Source organism: Bombus vancouverensis, chromosome 2, assembly GCF_051014615.1.
Source record: "Bombus vancouverensis nearcticus chromosome 2, iyBomVanc1_principal, whole genome shotgun sequence".
In the NCBI taxonomy this organism is placed as follows: domain Eukaryota; kingdom Metazoa; phylum Arthropoda; class Insecta; order Hymenoptera; family Apidae; genus Bombus; species Bombus vancouverensis.
Window position 1 is genome coordinate 19,000,713 of NC_134912.1, and position 16,291 is coordinate 19,017,003.

Genomic DNA, 16,291 nt, shown 5'->3' on the forward strand with positions numbered 1-16,291 from the left:
CCCCATGGAACAAGCTACTAATTTCATTTGCATGTACGATAGAGAAATTTATTGCGCTCGTGTGTGACTCGCACTATCATACGAGCTCGTTACGCCTTCGATGGCGAATTAATGGCGTTGAAAAGTGATGAAAGTGGAAAAGAACGTAAAACTAAATGAATGGCACTGCGCTTACGGGTTTTATGGTAGTAATTGCGGATAAATAAAGTACATTTTATCTACGGAGTTAATTTTCTCCCGGTACTTTATAATTTCAGAGTTTCCTGCGATAAACGATTAATCATTTCATTGCTTAATCGATGTGCAGAAAATATAGGAGGATTTAATTGCTTTGAGATAGAGCAAGGAAGTCTGTTTAATTTGCACGACATTAAAGAATATCCACGCGTGGAATACATAGTCGTATAATTTAAATAAAAATAAAATATAAATATAATTTACGAATATATTTCGAAATACTTTGAAATCATAAATTAATTCGCGAATTCCATTAGCGTCTCTTAGTAAACTGTACCCTCAAAAAGCAAAATTCTGCTTCAATTCTTTTCACCTAAAAAATGAACATTTTCTTTCCATCTCGATAATATCCTTTCTTTTCTCAATGACGCATTCTAAACAGAGGGGGAAAAAATTCTCATTTTCAGGACGCTTCGGATTTAGTTGGCCCAGGTGAAAGAATGGCTAGCTAGCCAAAACTCTCGTGGTCCTCCTTAGCGGTCGGAAATATAACGCGTCGCCTTAAAAGGGTGGCTCCGCGGCGCAGATAAGAACAAAGTGCGAAAATTTCTCCTCGTTTCTGTAGCGTTGGAACCGGTGGCGGCACACGAGATAAATGCCCTCCTTAAGCAAACGCTCTCGAGGCTAGATTCGAGGATAGCGTCGGCTCGTTTGACGGTGTTACCGGAAAATGAAAAGTAACGGCATCGAGATTTCAGAACGCCGCGCATCAGGCCACTCTGCGCCTCGAAAGAAACGGCGAGGATCGCGTTTAGAAGATAATCCCGCGTGAAAGGGGTTTACGTTGTTTCCCTGCTCACCTTCAATATTTTCCTTCGTCTCGCATTTTTGTCTCATTCCTTTTTGCCTGCTCTTTCTTCGAGAAAGCTTTCCGCTGAGTCTTGTTTATGACAAATCGTCTAGAATTTCGTTATCTCGCCTTCAGATGAATTACGTGATATTATATTTTCGGATGTATTGATACATACTACTTGCAGATGAAATTATTCGCGTAATTAATATGGGTTTTTGTGTACGTAGAACTTGTTGTCGATTAAAAAATCTTGTTCGTATGGATCGTGCGTTTATGCGCTTACGAATACGAGAGAAGAAAATACGCTGTGCTGAAGTCTTACGCCAACTACATCAGAAATTCTGTTTATGGTGTTGCTTATTTATGGTTGCTCCTGATTCGCAAATTTGAAACTACTGCAATAAATAGAGCCTCGTTCTAAATCTTATAAAATACGCATGGAGATAAGCCAGGAGAGAAAAGAAGCGAAACGAGAAGCGGCTTCCTGAAATATTAATAAGAAAATAGCAGAGAGTGCGAAGTTAAGCGATTAAAAACTTATTCGTTGATGTTTCTGAAAGAGTTATTACTTTTGGAAACAAACGAAGAACTTGTTAAAGGTATGAATTATTTCAAATTATGAGTTTTTAACTAAATACTTCTTTAAAAAAACGACCAACGAGTCGATGAAAATTAACATAGTACCAAACGTTTCTCAACGCGTTCGTAAAACTGTAATATTTCTTCTCGATGAGCCACGTAAGATTTTAGTACAGCACTGTACATATAAAAGAGATATTATTTGAACGCAATATGCAAAAAAATGCCAGTATCGTATACTTCGATGATATCTGCTGCAAGAGACAGCCAGAGTAGCACTTGTCTGACTACATATTGGTATATACTACTGTCGTTCTATCTTATCGGAGATATATGCAGCGTTTGTAACATATTGCAAAAATTCTTCGCAACAGCTTTGCGTTTTTTTACATTTTCATGTTTTCGTTAGCGTATGTGGAAATGAGAAAAGAAAATATGCATAGCAAAAGTAATAGCAAGATTAATTAGACAGCTGCCAAGTGCATAGGATGTTGAGAATGTGGAAAACGGGATGAAGTTGTCGCATTCGTGATGAAATTTTTTTTAAATCATACAATATATTACGGAAGCGACGAGATAACTTAGTCGACGAGATGGAATTCGGAGTTAGTTGTAGATAAAGCTACGTAAAATTTGAGCATTCCTGAAACAAGGAAGAATGTATAACAAGACATAAAGGGTTGCCGCAAATATGACATTATCATTTTGCTATATCAAGAGGAACGTAGAAAAGCGTAATTTTCAGGCATAACTGTTTACGCCCTCTCAGCGAAATTAATTAAAGAAGTGAAATTTAGTTTGGGCAACTAATTTCAAACTACAATCAATTTTAATGCAGTTTATACAATTTTCAAGTTGAGAGTTTCGTTATTAAAGTTAGAAAACCATTTATAGCGTACTGTCGTTATCCATTCGTAGCTCTAAGAACATGTCTATACTTGTTACTGATAATAATCATTTATTAATACATATTATCGTATTATCCACATAATGACACAACTTATACTTGTATTCTCAATTATCTTTATCCGACTATATACTAGTTATTTGAAATACGATTCTTAAAATGAGTTACCAAGCATTTTCCCGTGACAAATCTGAAATTCTGTACAAAACAAATTATCTTCCTATTATTATACTCGGTACACGCTAGAAAATTCTAAACGTCATTATTCGCAATTTCATCCTAGGCACTTTTCCACGCACTATTACACGTAAAACGGCACAAAAATTCCCATAAAATATCAGGACCTGTTGTTTACGAAGCAATTTCGTGGGACAAATTCCAAATTCTATACAACTCGACGAAGCAATTTCGATTACCTTGCGGGTGCACCGGGCCGAGCAATGCTATTTCCGTGTCGATTGCGCGGCTGTTTTATGGCAACTTCCAATATTTCAGTTACGGAATTAGCTCTCGGGATACACCACAGAAGATGATCACAACAGTTTTTGTGGAAAGCGATGAATAACGAAAAGCAGATATCTTGCAGGTCACGGAAAATCATCTCGTATTGTCATCGCATCTTCTTCCCCTTCTACCTTCAAAAAAAAGGCGTTGAAATTCTTATGCTTACCGTGAACTGTACACATATAAGGGTCTTAGAGGGTGGAACCACCTCTTTACGGCTCGTAAACTTGCCAATGCCCGTGCATTACCTGAGATCCGCAGCCATCATAACTTTCCTTCCTTTTATTCCCTTGTATGCTCCTCTATAAAATATCTAAACGCCCCCGCCTAAGTCGAGCCGCTACTTCACTACGTGGACAACATCCCCTCTGTCGCCTATGACCCCGCGAGTTGAACACCTAGATATATCATGTGAATTTTTCCACGTGGTCCTCTGCCGCTTCAAGGATCACGATTTGTCGCGGCAGATTCTCTTTCAGACGGGTATCTTCCGACCCGTTATTGCATTCATATCCGCGGTTTCCTTGAGAGGGTTGTATTTACGTCGAGATTGCTGAAAATGAAAAGCTAAGGGAAAGGTAAGGGTAGCAACCGTGGCTTTTCTTTCCTCTTTTTGTAGATATACCTTTTGCTGCTATATACAGTTATAACGGTTCAGGTAGACCCGAGGAATTTGGGAGATTTTTTAATACGGTACACGAGGTGCAGAATTCAAGGAAGGAGGAGAAGATAATACGAAAAATTTCATTGGTATTATTTAATTAATGTATGAATACGGGACTTTTATCCGGTCACCTGGAGGCAGACAGTAGATTCCATTTCCAAAGTGATCGTACCGATTCATGTATTCTGGTGTATTCGAGGAATAAACTTTTGTAGAATTAAATCTTAGATTTGTGTTTTGAAAGTATCGGGGACAGAAGGTTTGTGTCCATCGACAGGTACTACATAGACCTAAGTTGTAGGTATAAAATTGAATAAAAATACGTATGGATTTATAAAATGAAAAACAAATATTCACAGAAGTTTTATTGAACGTATAAGTTCTATTTCGTCATTTTAAAGTTTTCAAAATCCCAAGAGTCGTACCGTACGAATCGTTTTGATCCTAGGATTATCGAAGTCTTCAAGATGCTATAGTGGACAAGGTCCTAAGACCACTGACGCGCCATGATATTCGAGATCTCACGGTTTTCGAAGTGTCTGGATGCCCGAGATTCCTAGATACACAAGGCGTCAGGAAACACTCAGCAAATAAGCAGAGGCTTACCAGTTTCCTAATTCTCTGGTTTCCTAGTCTTTTATTTGGCGTATTCATAGTTCTAAGTATCATTATAAAAAAGCTAAAAAATTCTGCAAACACTATGGTAAATGATGTTGATGTTGATGATAAAATACTGTTTCCATGAAAAGATAGTAGATGCTAATTACTAACTAGCCATTACTTTTTGGTAAAATTCTCAGATTGATATCGCAAGTTCACCAATGTTTGGCTTTATAAACAGTAGCATGTATGCACACAATACTTGATAGAAAAATTTACGTATCATCAACCGTCATTAGAAATTCTCGCAGTTATGTCACTGCAAGGATGAAATAGTAGACAATTTCCTGCTAGATAGTTGCAAAGTTAAAATCGTTTAACCTCCTCGAAAATAAACAGAGTGACGAAAGTCCAGTAATCTGCGACATTGAAGACCCACATCGGGTTGACCACATCGCAAAACTTGGCCCTTCCTTTGACCCTGCTTCATGGGAATTCCCACTGCCTTCTCATCTCCTTCTTTACGGTTCTTCTCGTGAGCAACCTTCGTATCGGATTTACACAGCCGCCGAGACCGCCAATGGAAGCTTCTTTCAGGCGAGTTTCAAAGAAGCTCTCAAAGGAACTCACCGTGCTTTTGACGGTTCCGAAGTTTCTGCCCCGTGGACCGACAGTATAGAGAGACTGTTCCGCCAAGAGTTGACCGGAGAGCCACTACGAAAGAAAAATGACCTCGTCTCCTTGTATCGACTGTTCGAGTAAACGTCGCGGTACCTCTGTGTTCGACGAAAATATGTGTCGAGAATCGTTAATAACAGAGAAGGTTTAAGAACGTTGGCATATAACATTTTAGTATTTCGACTTTCGATGGATTGTGATATTTCGAAGATTGGGACATGTTCGTGACGTGGGACATATTTTGAGATTCGATGATCAGAATGGAACCTTTCTTTAGGTCTTCAGGTGTGTTTGTACGTCTTCCTTAGATGTATAACGTAATACAACGAGAATATTGAAATAAAAGAGAAGTATAAAGAATAGAAGATTCGAAATATCAATGAAACTTGAATAAATTTACATTAATTAAGGTTTACATTTACAATCATCTGTGGTATTAGCTGAGATTTAGAATAAATTTTCTGACGGTAGAATTTGGAAGTGGAAGTAGTACGAATGTAAAATTGAAACGACAGACTACGACAGACTAAGAACTTACTGTTTATGTTATCTTCTTAAGATAAATGTATTTTGAGAATCGAATATTAATTATGTACTTACACTTATGTTGCGAGATTGAGAAATTTATAACAAGTAGAGTTGACCAGTTAAACCTCTATGAAACGTACATATTAAACGTTAATATTGTTTTCGATGAATGAAAACCTCGTTATTATTAATTCCCGCATAAATCATCGGTTCCTCTATAATTGCATCTTTAAACAACCCCGTTTCGATGACGTAATTTTCCACATGGTGACACATTCACCCAGAATCTATCTTTCATCGTTCGTTCCATAGGAAGTTCGCCAGAAATATTCCACTCCCTAATCGGATTATTCTCAGTTTGCATTCGACGTAGTTCGCAGGCCTGAGGTTTTAGCCACGAACTTTCTTCCTATCGGAAGTTCATCGCGTGCGCTAATGCCGAATCTTTCTAACTAAAGGAACAGCGTTTACCTTATGATTAATTATAAAGTAATAAAAAATGATAATCTTTCGTGTAATTAAATTTCATTCTTAAAGAAAATGGAAATTAACTTTTGTAAATAAAATTGCTACACTAATGAAATTAACTGTCCTTTGAACTAATTTTCATCTGCATTACTTTTAATATGAAATATTTATTATTTGAGTCGTTCCCCAAGATTTTCTCTTATAATATTCAAAGAAATTTTACAGATTTAAATAAAGATTAAACTTATAATAGTTTATGAACTATTAATACGTATTATTGTTATATCTAGTACTTTTCGGAAGAGATAACAACAAATAGACAAAGCAACGATTCTTTAAGCCCGTTAACTAATATAAAACAATTTATAACTCCTTAAACTCTTTAAATGAAATATTAACAAAGGATTGGGATTCCGCTGTTTTACGAATTAAGTTCAAAATTCCAACGTCGAAATTGTAAAGAGAACACGAAATGTGGATTTCAGGTCGCACATCGCTGGCCCCGTTGCTTCGCGACGAAAACACCAACGGGAATCTGACTGATGGTGACGACGAGTTGCTGGAATCGCTGGTGAAAACAGCAACGAAGACACCGGCAACGAGAACAACGCCGAGGGAACGCAAGAGGACCAGACACGCCGATCGTAAGTCTTGTAAGTGTGATCCCCGCACCCTGCACTTACCCTCCATTCTTCCGCGCTGATCGATCTATCCATGTTCTTTCTTAACAAGATCGATCGTTTAATCGGTTCCTTGCCGATTCATTTTCGGCGTCTTCGCGTGACGTATTTATGGACCAATCTTTTCGAGGACTTCTTCGCGTAGAGATCCATTTTGAAAACGATCGGTATTTTGCGTATTGTACACGCGTTGTTGTTGAACTCGTTTAAACGACGATGATTAAGAAATAATTATACGTGGGTCGACGAGAATCTGTTGACAATTTTCGCATTGCATTGGAAAATATCCAAATATCCTAAAGAATTATCCTAACTAATTCAAAGGATTAACTTAGAAGCAAAAAATATCTATATAATTTTTTATCTGTGTGATTAATTGTTCATAAAGTGTACAAACAACTTAAGTTTCATTGAAGAGTATTAATATAGAGTTTCCAGATGATGTACGTGTTATCTTTGCGTCTCATTTCAAAACTCGTTACTTCTGCGTTGTTATTCTGTGTGTTATTCTTAAATTTTCTCACGAAGCATCGATCTCATACTCGTATTTATCGAGTTAGGAGGCGTTAGGCGATTTCTAAAGATATCTACGAGGTTCGATTGAGCGGAAGGTTCGATGAGCAGGTTCATCGATTGGAAATCTTCCGAAGCGGGAATTCATTTTTCATCAGGAGATCGTGAAGCTCGATTTACTGGTTGGGTTGATTAATCGCTCCCCGGATTTGAGAAGCGTTTTCCCGGAGATTCTAGTTTTCTAGCGGAAAACGCAGATTTCGATACGATCGACCGTTGTTTGCAGATAAATAATTGGCAGGTTCGGGAAGTGATTTCTGGAAACTCGACCAGCGATTAATCTACCGGGATTCGACCAACGAGACAGTAATTCGTTGACAACTTTCTCGTTGTATTGGAATTATGGCGTCATTTGTCATTTTCATCTCTTTTATTGTGAATTTTGAATTAAATATATTACAAAATCTGAACGCTTAAATTTTTATTAGAATTGTGTTTTTAATAAAATAGAATTTTTTAAAAAATATTTGTTCAAGTTGATCGATTGTCGATGTTTAAGCATAGGAATAACTTGTCGAGTAAAAAATGAGAAATAGAATAATTTCTCGTACATTGGATTATGACGTGTCCATTTGAATGCTAAATTTTTTATCTATTTAGATTATATCAAAAGGTATGTCGAGAATTAAATGTTGATTTTTCTTTATTTTTTTGTTTTTTTTGCCACATGTGAAATTTTTTTTTTTTTATTTAGTTGTTTACATTCACAATTTGTCCGATTTGGACATTTGGTAGAATTTTTTGGCTGTTTGATTATCATGAGGGTGGCTACCCCCAGCAGGAACATGTGAAATTGTAATGAAAATGAAACCTGTGAGAAAATGGAAATTTTTTGAAATGGTCGATTTGTCTGAATCTGATTTCTCATATCCAGTGACGATACGATCTATCACAGACAACAACAGACACGGGCTTGAAGTTGCACTAACATTAATTAAGAAAATATCATAGAAGTTCGTAATCCTCCTCGGGATTCCTTCATTTGTATCCTCGGAGCAATACTTCTCCGTTGAACTGTTCTTCTTGATCATGTTTATACAGTAGGACAACTTTATAGCGTACAATTATTAGCAATTTCTATCATTTCAAAGATTTGTTTTGTTACGTGTATTAACGCGATTACTAGAAAGTCAATTTGTGACTATTTAATCTAAAAAACAATTTCATTTACTATTTCTATTACTTAAGCAATATAGAAATATTTATTCGACGTATTATATTCGATCTGTTTTTGCTGATTAACTAGGGAATTAACTCATCCATCATGTTACCAATCTTTTGAACATAATAATTGTTTTATTTAAAAATATTTTTTTAAACGTTATTTTATTTGCGTTGAAAATAAATTATATTTATATCTGTTGACACAAAAGTTTCAAGACGTTAATATTTATGAAATAGAAGAAGAATTTTCTCCGAATATTCGAGAAATTTTCATTCAGATATTAATTCGTAAACAAAGGAAACAAATTGATTTCTAATACTAATAACGTTTCCTGATTTTTCATGACAGAAGCACTCTATTAATTTCTGTTGTAACCAGAAAACAGACAACGCCAATCATAATTTCGTGAGAGAAGTTATCTGTTTGTGAAATCAAATAAATCTGTCTCCAGGTTTAATGCCGAGCTTTTAATCCTTAAAAGCGTCCGGTAAGGCAGGCAGGTGTTGACAAGTCGAAGTGAAACAGTAACGAAATCGATTCCTGAAAATGTTAGCGCCAGTATTATTCCTGCTTTATCCGTGGAATAATTTATACGTCTGCAAATGGAATCCTCGAGTAAATTCCTCTAAAACGATCTAGAACGATCGGTCCATAAATAAAGATTCGCGAGACGCATCGATCTGTAAGCGGAAGTTCGGAGGCGAAATTCGAAACGCCCGCGATCGAAGACAACATTAACATTAAACAAACTTCGATCGTTCGTTCAATTTTCTTCGAGCACCTTATTGGCACCGATCTTCCTTCATCTTTCCTTTCAATCTCGCGTAACTGTACATATACGGGGTATGAAAAAGTTTCAGCCATATTTATAAGGTGTGATTTTACGCATCAAGGTAATGAAAAAGGTTCAGGTATTTATACGCAGCAATTCATTTACGACCAAGTTGTAATTGTAAATTAAAAAGCAGACACCCCATATTGGAGAAAATGGATAACCCACAGAAAGGATATTTATCTCTAATTACTTGTTGCAGTCGCCGAAAATTAGAAATTCTAATCACTGAACGATTTATGGCCCTAGCTAGATACACTGGCTCGTGAAAGAATTTCAACACTTATCACAGTATCAAACTTTTATATATTGCATCATATAAAATATTTTGAAATTTCCTTAGTGACATGATTGTATGAATATTTGAAACCAATCTGGAAATGCATACAGAAGTTACAAGACATTCATTGTAAATATATATTGAGTAAAATAATTATTCTACGACATAAATAATAATTTTAAGCATATAATAACCATTAAAGATAGTCCCACGTAAAATATCGAGGTTATTGAAGTAACTGTTTAAATACTTTTACCATCTCTGCTAAATCTATACTTTCAGATTTCTTTCAAACTCTATCAATATAATCGTTTGGTCTCGTTACAACGTTAATGAAATATCAAAATGTTTCGCATAATACACATAATACATATATTTAGAAGAGATGTCTGTAAGTGTTCAGATACTTTCACGTACCGCTGTATATCGTTTCCAATTATAAAAGATATTCGAAGAAATTGTTTGTTAAGAAGTTTGAGTAAAACTTGTATATTTCCACCGGTGGGAATAAATAATCCCAGTTACGACAAAGTTTTGATCACCATGCGTCATGCAAGCCACGTAGGTTTCGCAAGTTTTTCAAGCAACATCTGCGGTGGCAGTTTTTTAAACGGCTTTCCACGAAAATGAGACGCCCCCACAGTTTGGTGAAAGTGTCATTTGCATTTTATATTGCGGCCATTCACAGTTTCGGGACACACGGTTCCCGGAGCGTGCTGGTCGCACCGTTTTTATAGTTGAATGCGTCAACGTTTGAAAAATCCACCGAATTTTCCTCGTATCTCTGTTGAAAACGTCTTTTTTCGGTTTATTGCCGGGTGTTTTAAGAATTTCGTTTTCGACGTTACAAACGAGTCTGCGAAAAAAGAAAAAGAAATGTAACGAAAAGGAACGTAATGCGAAGTGGCGAATAAAATGTTAAAATGTCTTTCGAGGTGTGACATTTTTTGCTGTGAAAATGAAATATAACCGTGACACTGGCCACGCGAATCAGTTTTTGGTATTTTCGATTTTTATGAAACTTCATACAGAAAATAGAGAAATATTTGACTTCCTTCTAACGCTTGTATTCGAACGATGCTGATAAAATATCATTCCCGGCAGTTTTTAAACAACTTTTTTTTATGCCCAGTTATTACATCAAAGTTGGAATATTTACACTGTTGAAAAATATTGTGTAAATTAGTATTCGTATAATAAGTATTTACATATAGCATATTCGTAATTCCTACATAGTTTATACAGAAAAATTAAAAAACTTAGAAACAAACTCATATAGAAATATTTACATTATCAATATTGTTATAGTAACACCGGTAGCGTATACAGAATTAACCTTCGTAGTAGTAGATTCATAAAAATGAAAGATTCTAAAGATTCAGATAATTCAGCAATACGTTAAACACGATAAACTGTGCGTAGAAAGATGTAACCCCAGACAAATATTCTGATTCTTTTCTCTTCCATAAAGAAGATTCAATTATTATTACCATATATCATCGATCAATACTGTAATTTTTTAATCGAAAACAAGGGTAGATTTTTACCAACGAAACGTATAAACGTTTCCAGCATCGTATAACGAGGTATTTGCTGCATGCACGCGAGGGTGCAAAAGGATAGAAGATAACGATTAAACATTGCATACATACCGCAGTAAAATAAAAAAAAAAAAATGCAGACATATCGGCATAGAGAGAAGTTCGTAGTGCGTGCTTTCTGTGAAAAGGATATACGGGAGGAAAGCAAATAGGCTACGATTTCAATTCCTATGCCACACGTCGCGCCGTTTCGAACGATCGATGGAAGAATGAATCTCGTTCGTGCCACTCATAATAAAGTCAGGATTTACACTTTATGGATCTGTCTCTTCTTTTTTTTTCTTTTTTTCTTTCACTGTGCAGCCGACAGACGCATAGTTTGGATTTTTTTCCCGTTTCTACAAATATTTGTTCGTATATCTGAGGGAAAAGCGACAAACATTTCAATCAGAAGTATCGTTTGGTACTTGAGTCGCATTTATAGATGCTTTAAGCAGAAGAGTTTAGTGGAGCGGAAATTAAACGTACGTGTTCCTGGAACTTTAAGCTATTTACCGTTGATACGTTCGTAATAGAATATAACGCGGAGTTGATTTGATAACATTTCGTTACGCGAACTATATTCTCTCATTTATTACGTGTGTACTTTTTTATCAGTTACTTTCATTTGATGTTGATATTATAAAAATTATCGAGATCTTTCTTACATAATAACCTTTTTAACAGAGTAAATATTATATAGTTGTATAACATATATGTCATCGCAAAATAATGTCCAGTTTTTAAATTGAAAAGGAAAGTATTGTAACAATAATATCAGTCTATAAAAAATATAGTTGAAATGTTAAAGGTATGATACGATATATATAATTTCATAAAACACGTAAGAGGAAGAAAATGATATTACCTCGAAATAATTTGCATTTTTTAAATTGAAAAGAAACGTATTATAGTAATGATATTATTTCATAAAAAATGCAGTTAAAATGCAAAAGGCATTGATACAATAAATATAGTGTATTCATAAAATACGTAGAAGGAAGAAGATGATATTCTCTCGAAATAATTTCCACCTTCTAAATTGGAAAGAAAAATTTAATAACAACGATACTAGTTTTCATAAGAAGTTAAAAACGCAACGATTTAATGTAAGCAGCAGTCATTAGAATACACAGCGTATTTGGTCTTGTTCGAGTTAAGCTCGGGGCTTACGGAGGTTTCTGCGCCCCATCTCCATTGGCGTAATATAAAAACACCACTGAAAACCTCGTTATACAAGGAAACATACATTAGCGAATATATTTCCCGTGGAAACGTGTTGATTCTCTCCATCCGGCAGCAAAACACAGAAAATTACAAACATACGCAAGAGACTTGGTCCATAATGCATCAACGATGTTGCATTAACAGTGAACACGTTAGGGGTAGTTGCCGCACGTACAACACATAGAGTATTAAATAAAGTAAATGATATAATAAGCTAAGAAGAGAAAAAGAGTCAGATTGGGGAAAAAAGAATGAGACAAGGAAACTAGTTGCGTTGAGGGAAAATAACTATTGCCATTGTGTTAGCATGCGTATATGTAATTCAGGAGGCGTGCTTTACACCCGGTGAAACCTCCATCCTCGTTTCCCCTTTTTTTCCTAATTTCCTTCCCTTTGTCCCGAATTATCCAGTTTAAGGTGGCGTAGCGAGGGGTGTGGTGATGGCTTGACTACACGTACACACGTACAGGCACACACGCACGCAAATACTAACTGTGCGAAAGTTTTAACTCGAATCTACCAAAAGGAAATATTTTAATTTTCCGAATGGATATAAAAATTCTCATTAAATGCTATAATTTGAAACATAAAAAGTATTATTGATTTGAATAATTATTGTAATATTTTTTCTCACTCTTTTGTCGTTCTCTTGAGTAAGATAAGCCTACCTTCTCGTCTCTTGATTTCGATGTTAAAATAGTTAAGAAAGAAACTTCAATATGAGTTTCGCCAATATAAGTTTCCTAATAAATCAAATAAAGAATCATTTTTGGAACTTTCGATAGAGTACAGAAATACATTCTTCCAACCAAATAAAGGAATAGTTTTGGTGACACACAATATTACAACGTGGAATATTTGCTGTCATTGTTTTCGTCTATGGTCTTTAAATATAATTAGCTGCTATTGTATCTCTATCACTGCATGAACCGAGGCTTTTGTACAGCGTAATATACAATATACAAGTGTATAAATAGCCGCGTGTATGTGTTTGCGCGCGTGTGTAAGGTACGTACGTACGTACGTGTATAAATATAAACTGGTGGCGGTTGCTAACGGGGTGGCCTAGCCTTCTTCCCTTCCTCTTTTTTTCTGTCTGACAGTGAAGCGGTCGCGCACCCGGGAGAACAACACCACGCCGGAAGGGTACCAACCCTGAAGGGCTACCGATCGTGACCGACGCGATGAAGGTTCGCTGGTTTTTCGATTAAACGCAACTTTCTTTTTCTTTATTTTTCATCCTCTGCGTGTAACGCGTGTCTCTGTATCTATCATCTGTTCTTCCCTTTTCAACCGCGTGTTTCATATTTTCTTTCCTTTCGCCTTGGAATGCCTTCTTGCTTCTTTCCGTCTGGGTATGCTTTGCTTGTCCTTTGCAGCATGCGACACGAACGCAATATTTTAAGGTTGACGTTTTATCTGTTGATTGGAACGTCTCTTGGCGAGACTCGCGATTTATTCACGGTTACTCTTCGTTTGCTTTGTGTTCGATGACGATATAATTTTGCTGGGCATGCCGAATGAAACTTTTAATCGAGATATCGAGGTCTGTTTGAAATTAATGGTAGATGGACAGAAACGAAGGTCGCGATATTTATCGAAGGTATATTGGCATTACACGGCGGATGTTTATGCAATCTCATATTTTTATAAACGTAATTAAGGAAATGAAATATAAATCGAAATTTATTTCGTCTTCTTATAATTTTATATATTGTTATACATTATATATTGTATACATTTCTAATTTATAAATGCGTGAAAATCTGCAGTCTATTCGTGACCGTTCATTTAGATCAGTTGATTTTGAACAGACCTTAGGATCTATTAATATTCGAGATGTTCTGTCGGAGATATTTTGCATATGCTACATATACATACATGTTACGTTCGTACAATTTCATCGTATTGATCGTACGATCTACATTTAGATGACTTTAAATATATTGGAAAATTTGGTTAAACGTAGTGACGTCCGATTATTCGTAGGCGTCCGTCTGTCTCTCGAATTAAGTCAAAAATATACTTTTTGAAGATTAAAATTCATGTTCCATAATTTTGTGGAGGATGATTAAACGTGTTGGTATATAGTGACGTCAAATGTATTTAAAAATATTTTAAATATGTAATACAGAATACAAAATCAACCATAGTTCGCTGGATACTGGTCGATATAAAACGCTCGATACTAACCAACTGATTACAGATTGATTCGCTCTAAACTGTTTCCAAAGACTGATTACCGATCACTATACATCACCAACACGTTTAATCATCCTACAATAATTGGTGACCCCAATGTGATTCATGTGCCGCTACAATTTTAATTTTCACAACTACATCTCAAGACCTATCATCCTGTAATTTAGATCACAAAGACGAGTAAGCCTGTTACTCATTCGAAGGTTAAGTAAAAAGTTGAACCGCCATGTGTTACACCTACGCCTTTGTGGCAGAAGTTTCTTTGGCTTGTAGGGGAATTGCGCGACCTAAATGTATTTACCTCGGACGGACTTTTGCCCTAACCAAGGCAGTTCTTGCCTTTGCAAATTCACCTCGAAGAACAACCTTATCGGTAAAAACTGTTCGGTATCCTTAATTAATTAATAATCCTGTCCAAAGCAAAGTAAAATATTGCATACTTCTTACTGAGATTAATCGAAAGTGAGATACTCGATCATAATGTTGATCATGGAGTAGTAAAAGGTTTCGTTATCGTTTCAATTTATTTGTAAATTGCATGTCGAATGCGTTATTGCTTCGTGTTCGTGTTCAGACACGTACTTAGAAATACTTCGAAATACGAGTATGGATATTTCATGTTCCAATAATTAAGTTGGTTCGAAAGACAGGATAAATTGAAATAAACGACAGAAGAGCGATTCGATCTTAATTTATCTGAGTGTACGTGATGAATTCTTGTTTCGATGGCTCCTTTTAGTCGCGCCGTATGATTACATACGTTGCACGCGCTTCTATCATGCATTTGTATAGAGAGAAAGTGATAAACCCGTGGAATGTTGAATAATTCAAGCGGCGCGCTTGTCGAAGATGTTTTCAACGACGTTTGATTTACACAGGCAGCAAACGATGTTAAAACATACTTATCTGCTTGAATTTCATTCTAACAAAACAACAACAGTAGCGCTTAAAAGCGATAATAAGTTTAGAGAGAAAAGTAGACGCCTCAGTTTACCTTAAGAAAATCAGAAAGCAATTATAGTAATCGAAAAAATCATTGAAAAATATTACGATAACGTCGTTTCGTTGGAGCAACGACAGCGATGAGTATCGAGAAATAAGGGGAACAAATTGTCTATATCTGTATATACAGGGTGGTTGGTAACTGGTGGTACAAACGGAAAGGTGGTGATTCTACGCGAAAAAAGAAGTCGAAAATATAGAATAAAAATTTGTCGTTTGAGGCTTTGTTGTCTCGATGAAAAAATTTGAAAAAAAATAAAAAATTTTTATTCTATATTTTCGACTTCTTTTTTCGCGTAGAATCACCCCATTTCCGCTTGTACCACCAGTTACCAACCGCCCTGTATATAGAATTATATTTTACCATAAGCTACATTGCTTTTATAATGAAGCAAATATTGAACTCAATTACCAATGAATCAATCAATCCACTTAGGGTAAATGTGGTTTAACATTATCAATAGCTGGATTACGTAGTTATCTTATGTAATGCGATTCGTATTGCCATTCGTATATTTATGCAATGTTAATATACAATGTAATACGGCGTTTGTATAACTGTCAGTTTTACCTTCTAATCATTTCATGAAATAATTCTGCTTGTGAATTACGTAATAAGCGACACGTACGAACCCGAGGGAATATATTACGGAGTCTGTTGATACCCCTAGTTCTGATTAATCCTTACAGTGTATTTGTTGCGAAAGGGAATAATGAATCGTTGGAAAAGGAGATCGGTCGCCGGGAAACGCGACGAAAGCAACGACGATACGATGATGCGAAGAGAATCTC

General features: G+C 35.8%; 1 protein-coding gene across 4 annotated transcripts in view; it reads left to right on the forward strand.

The window, feature by feature from the left end:
* Window positions 1-16,291, forward strand: part of Fhos (Formin homology 2 domain containing) — a 245,288-nt gene that overhangs the window by 224,408 nt on the left and 4,589 nt on the right. For 3 of the 4 annotated variants that reach the window (XM_076627885.1, XM_076627886.1, XM_076627884.1), the window contains one exon: window positions 6,444-6,611. In XM_076627885.1, coding sequence (XP_076484000.1) covers window positions 6,444-6,611 — 168 coding nt within the window. Of the gene's footprint in view, window positions 1-6,443; window positions 6,612-13,398; window positions 13,486-16,291 lie in introns of all 4 variants that reach the window. The other variant, XM_076627887.1, reaches the window with a different exon arrangement.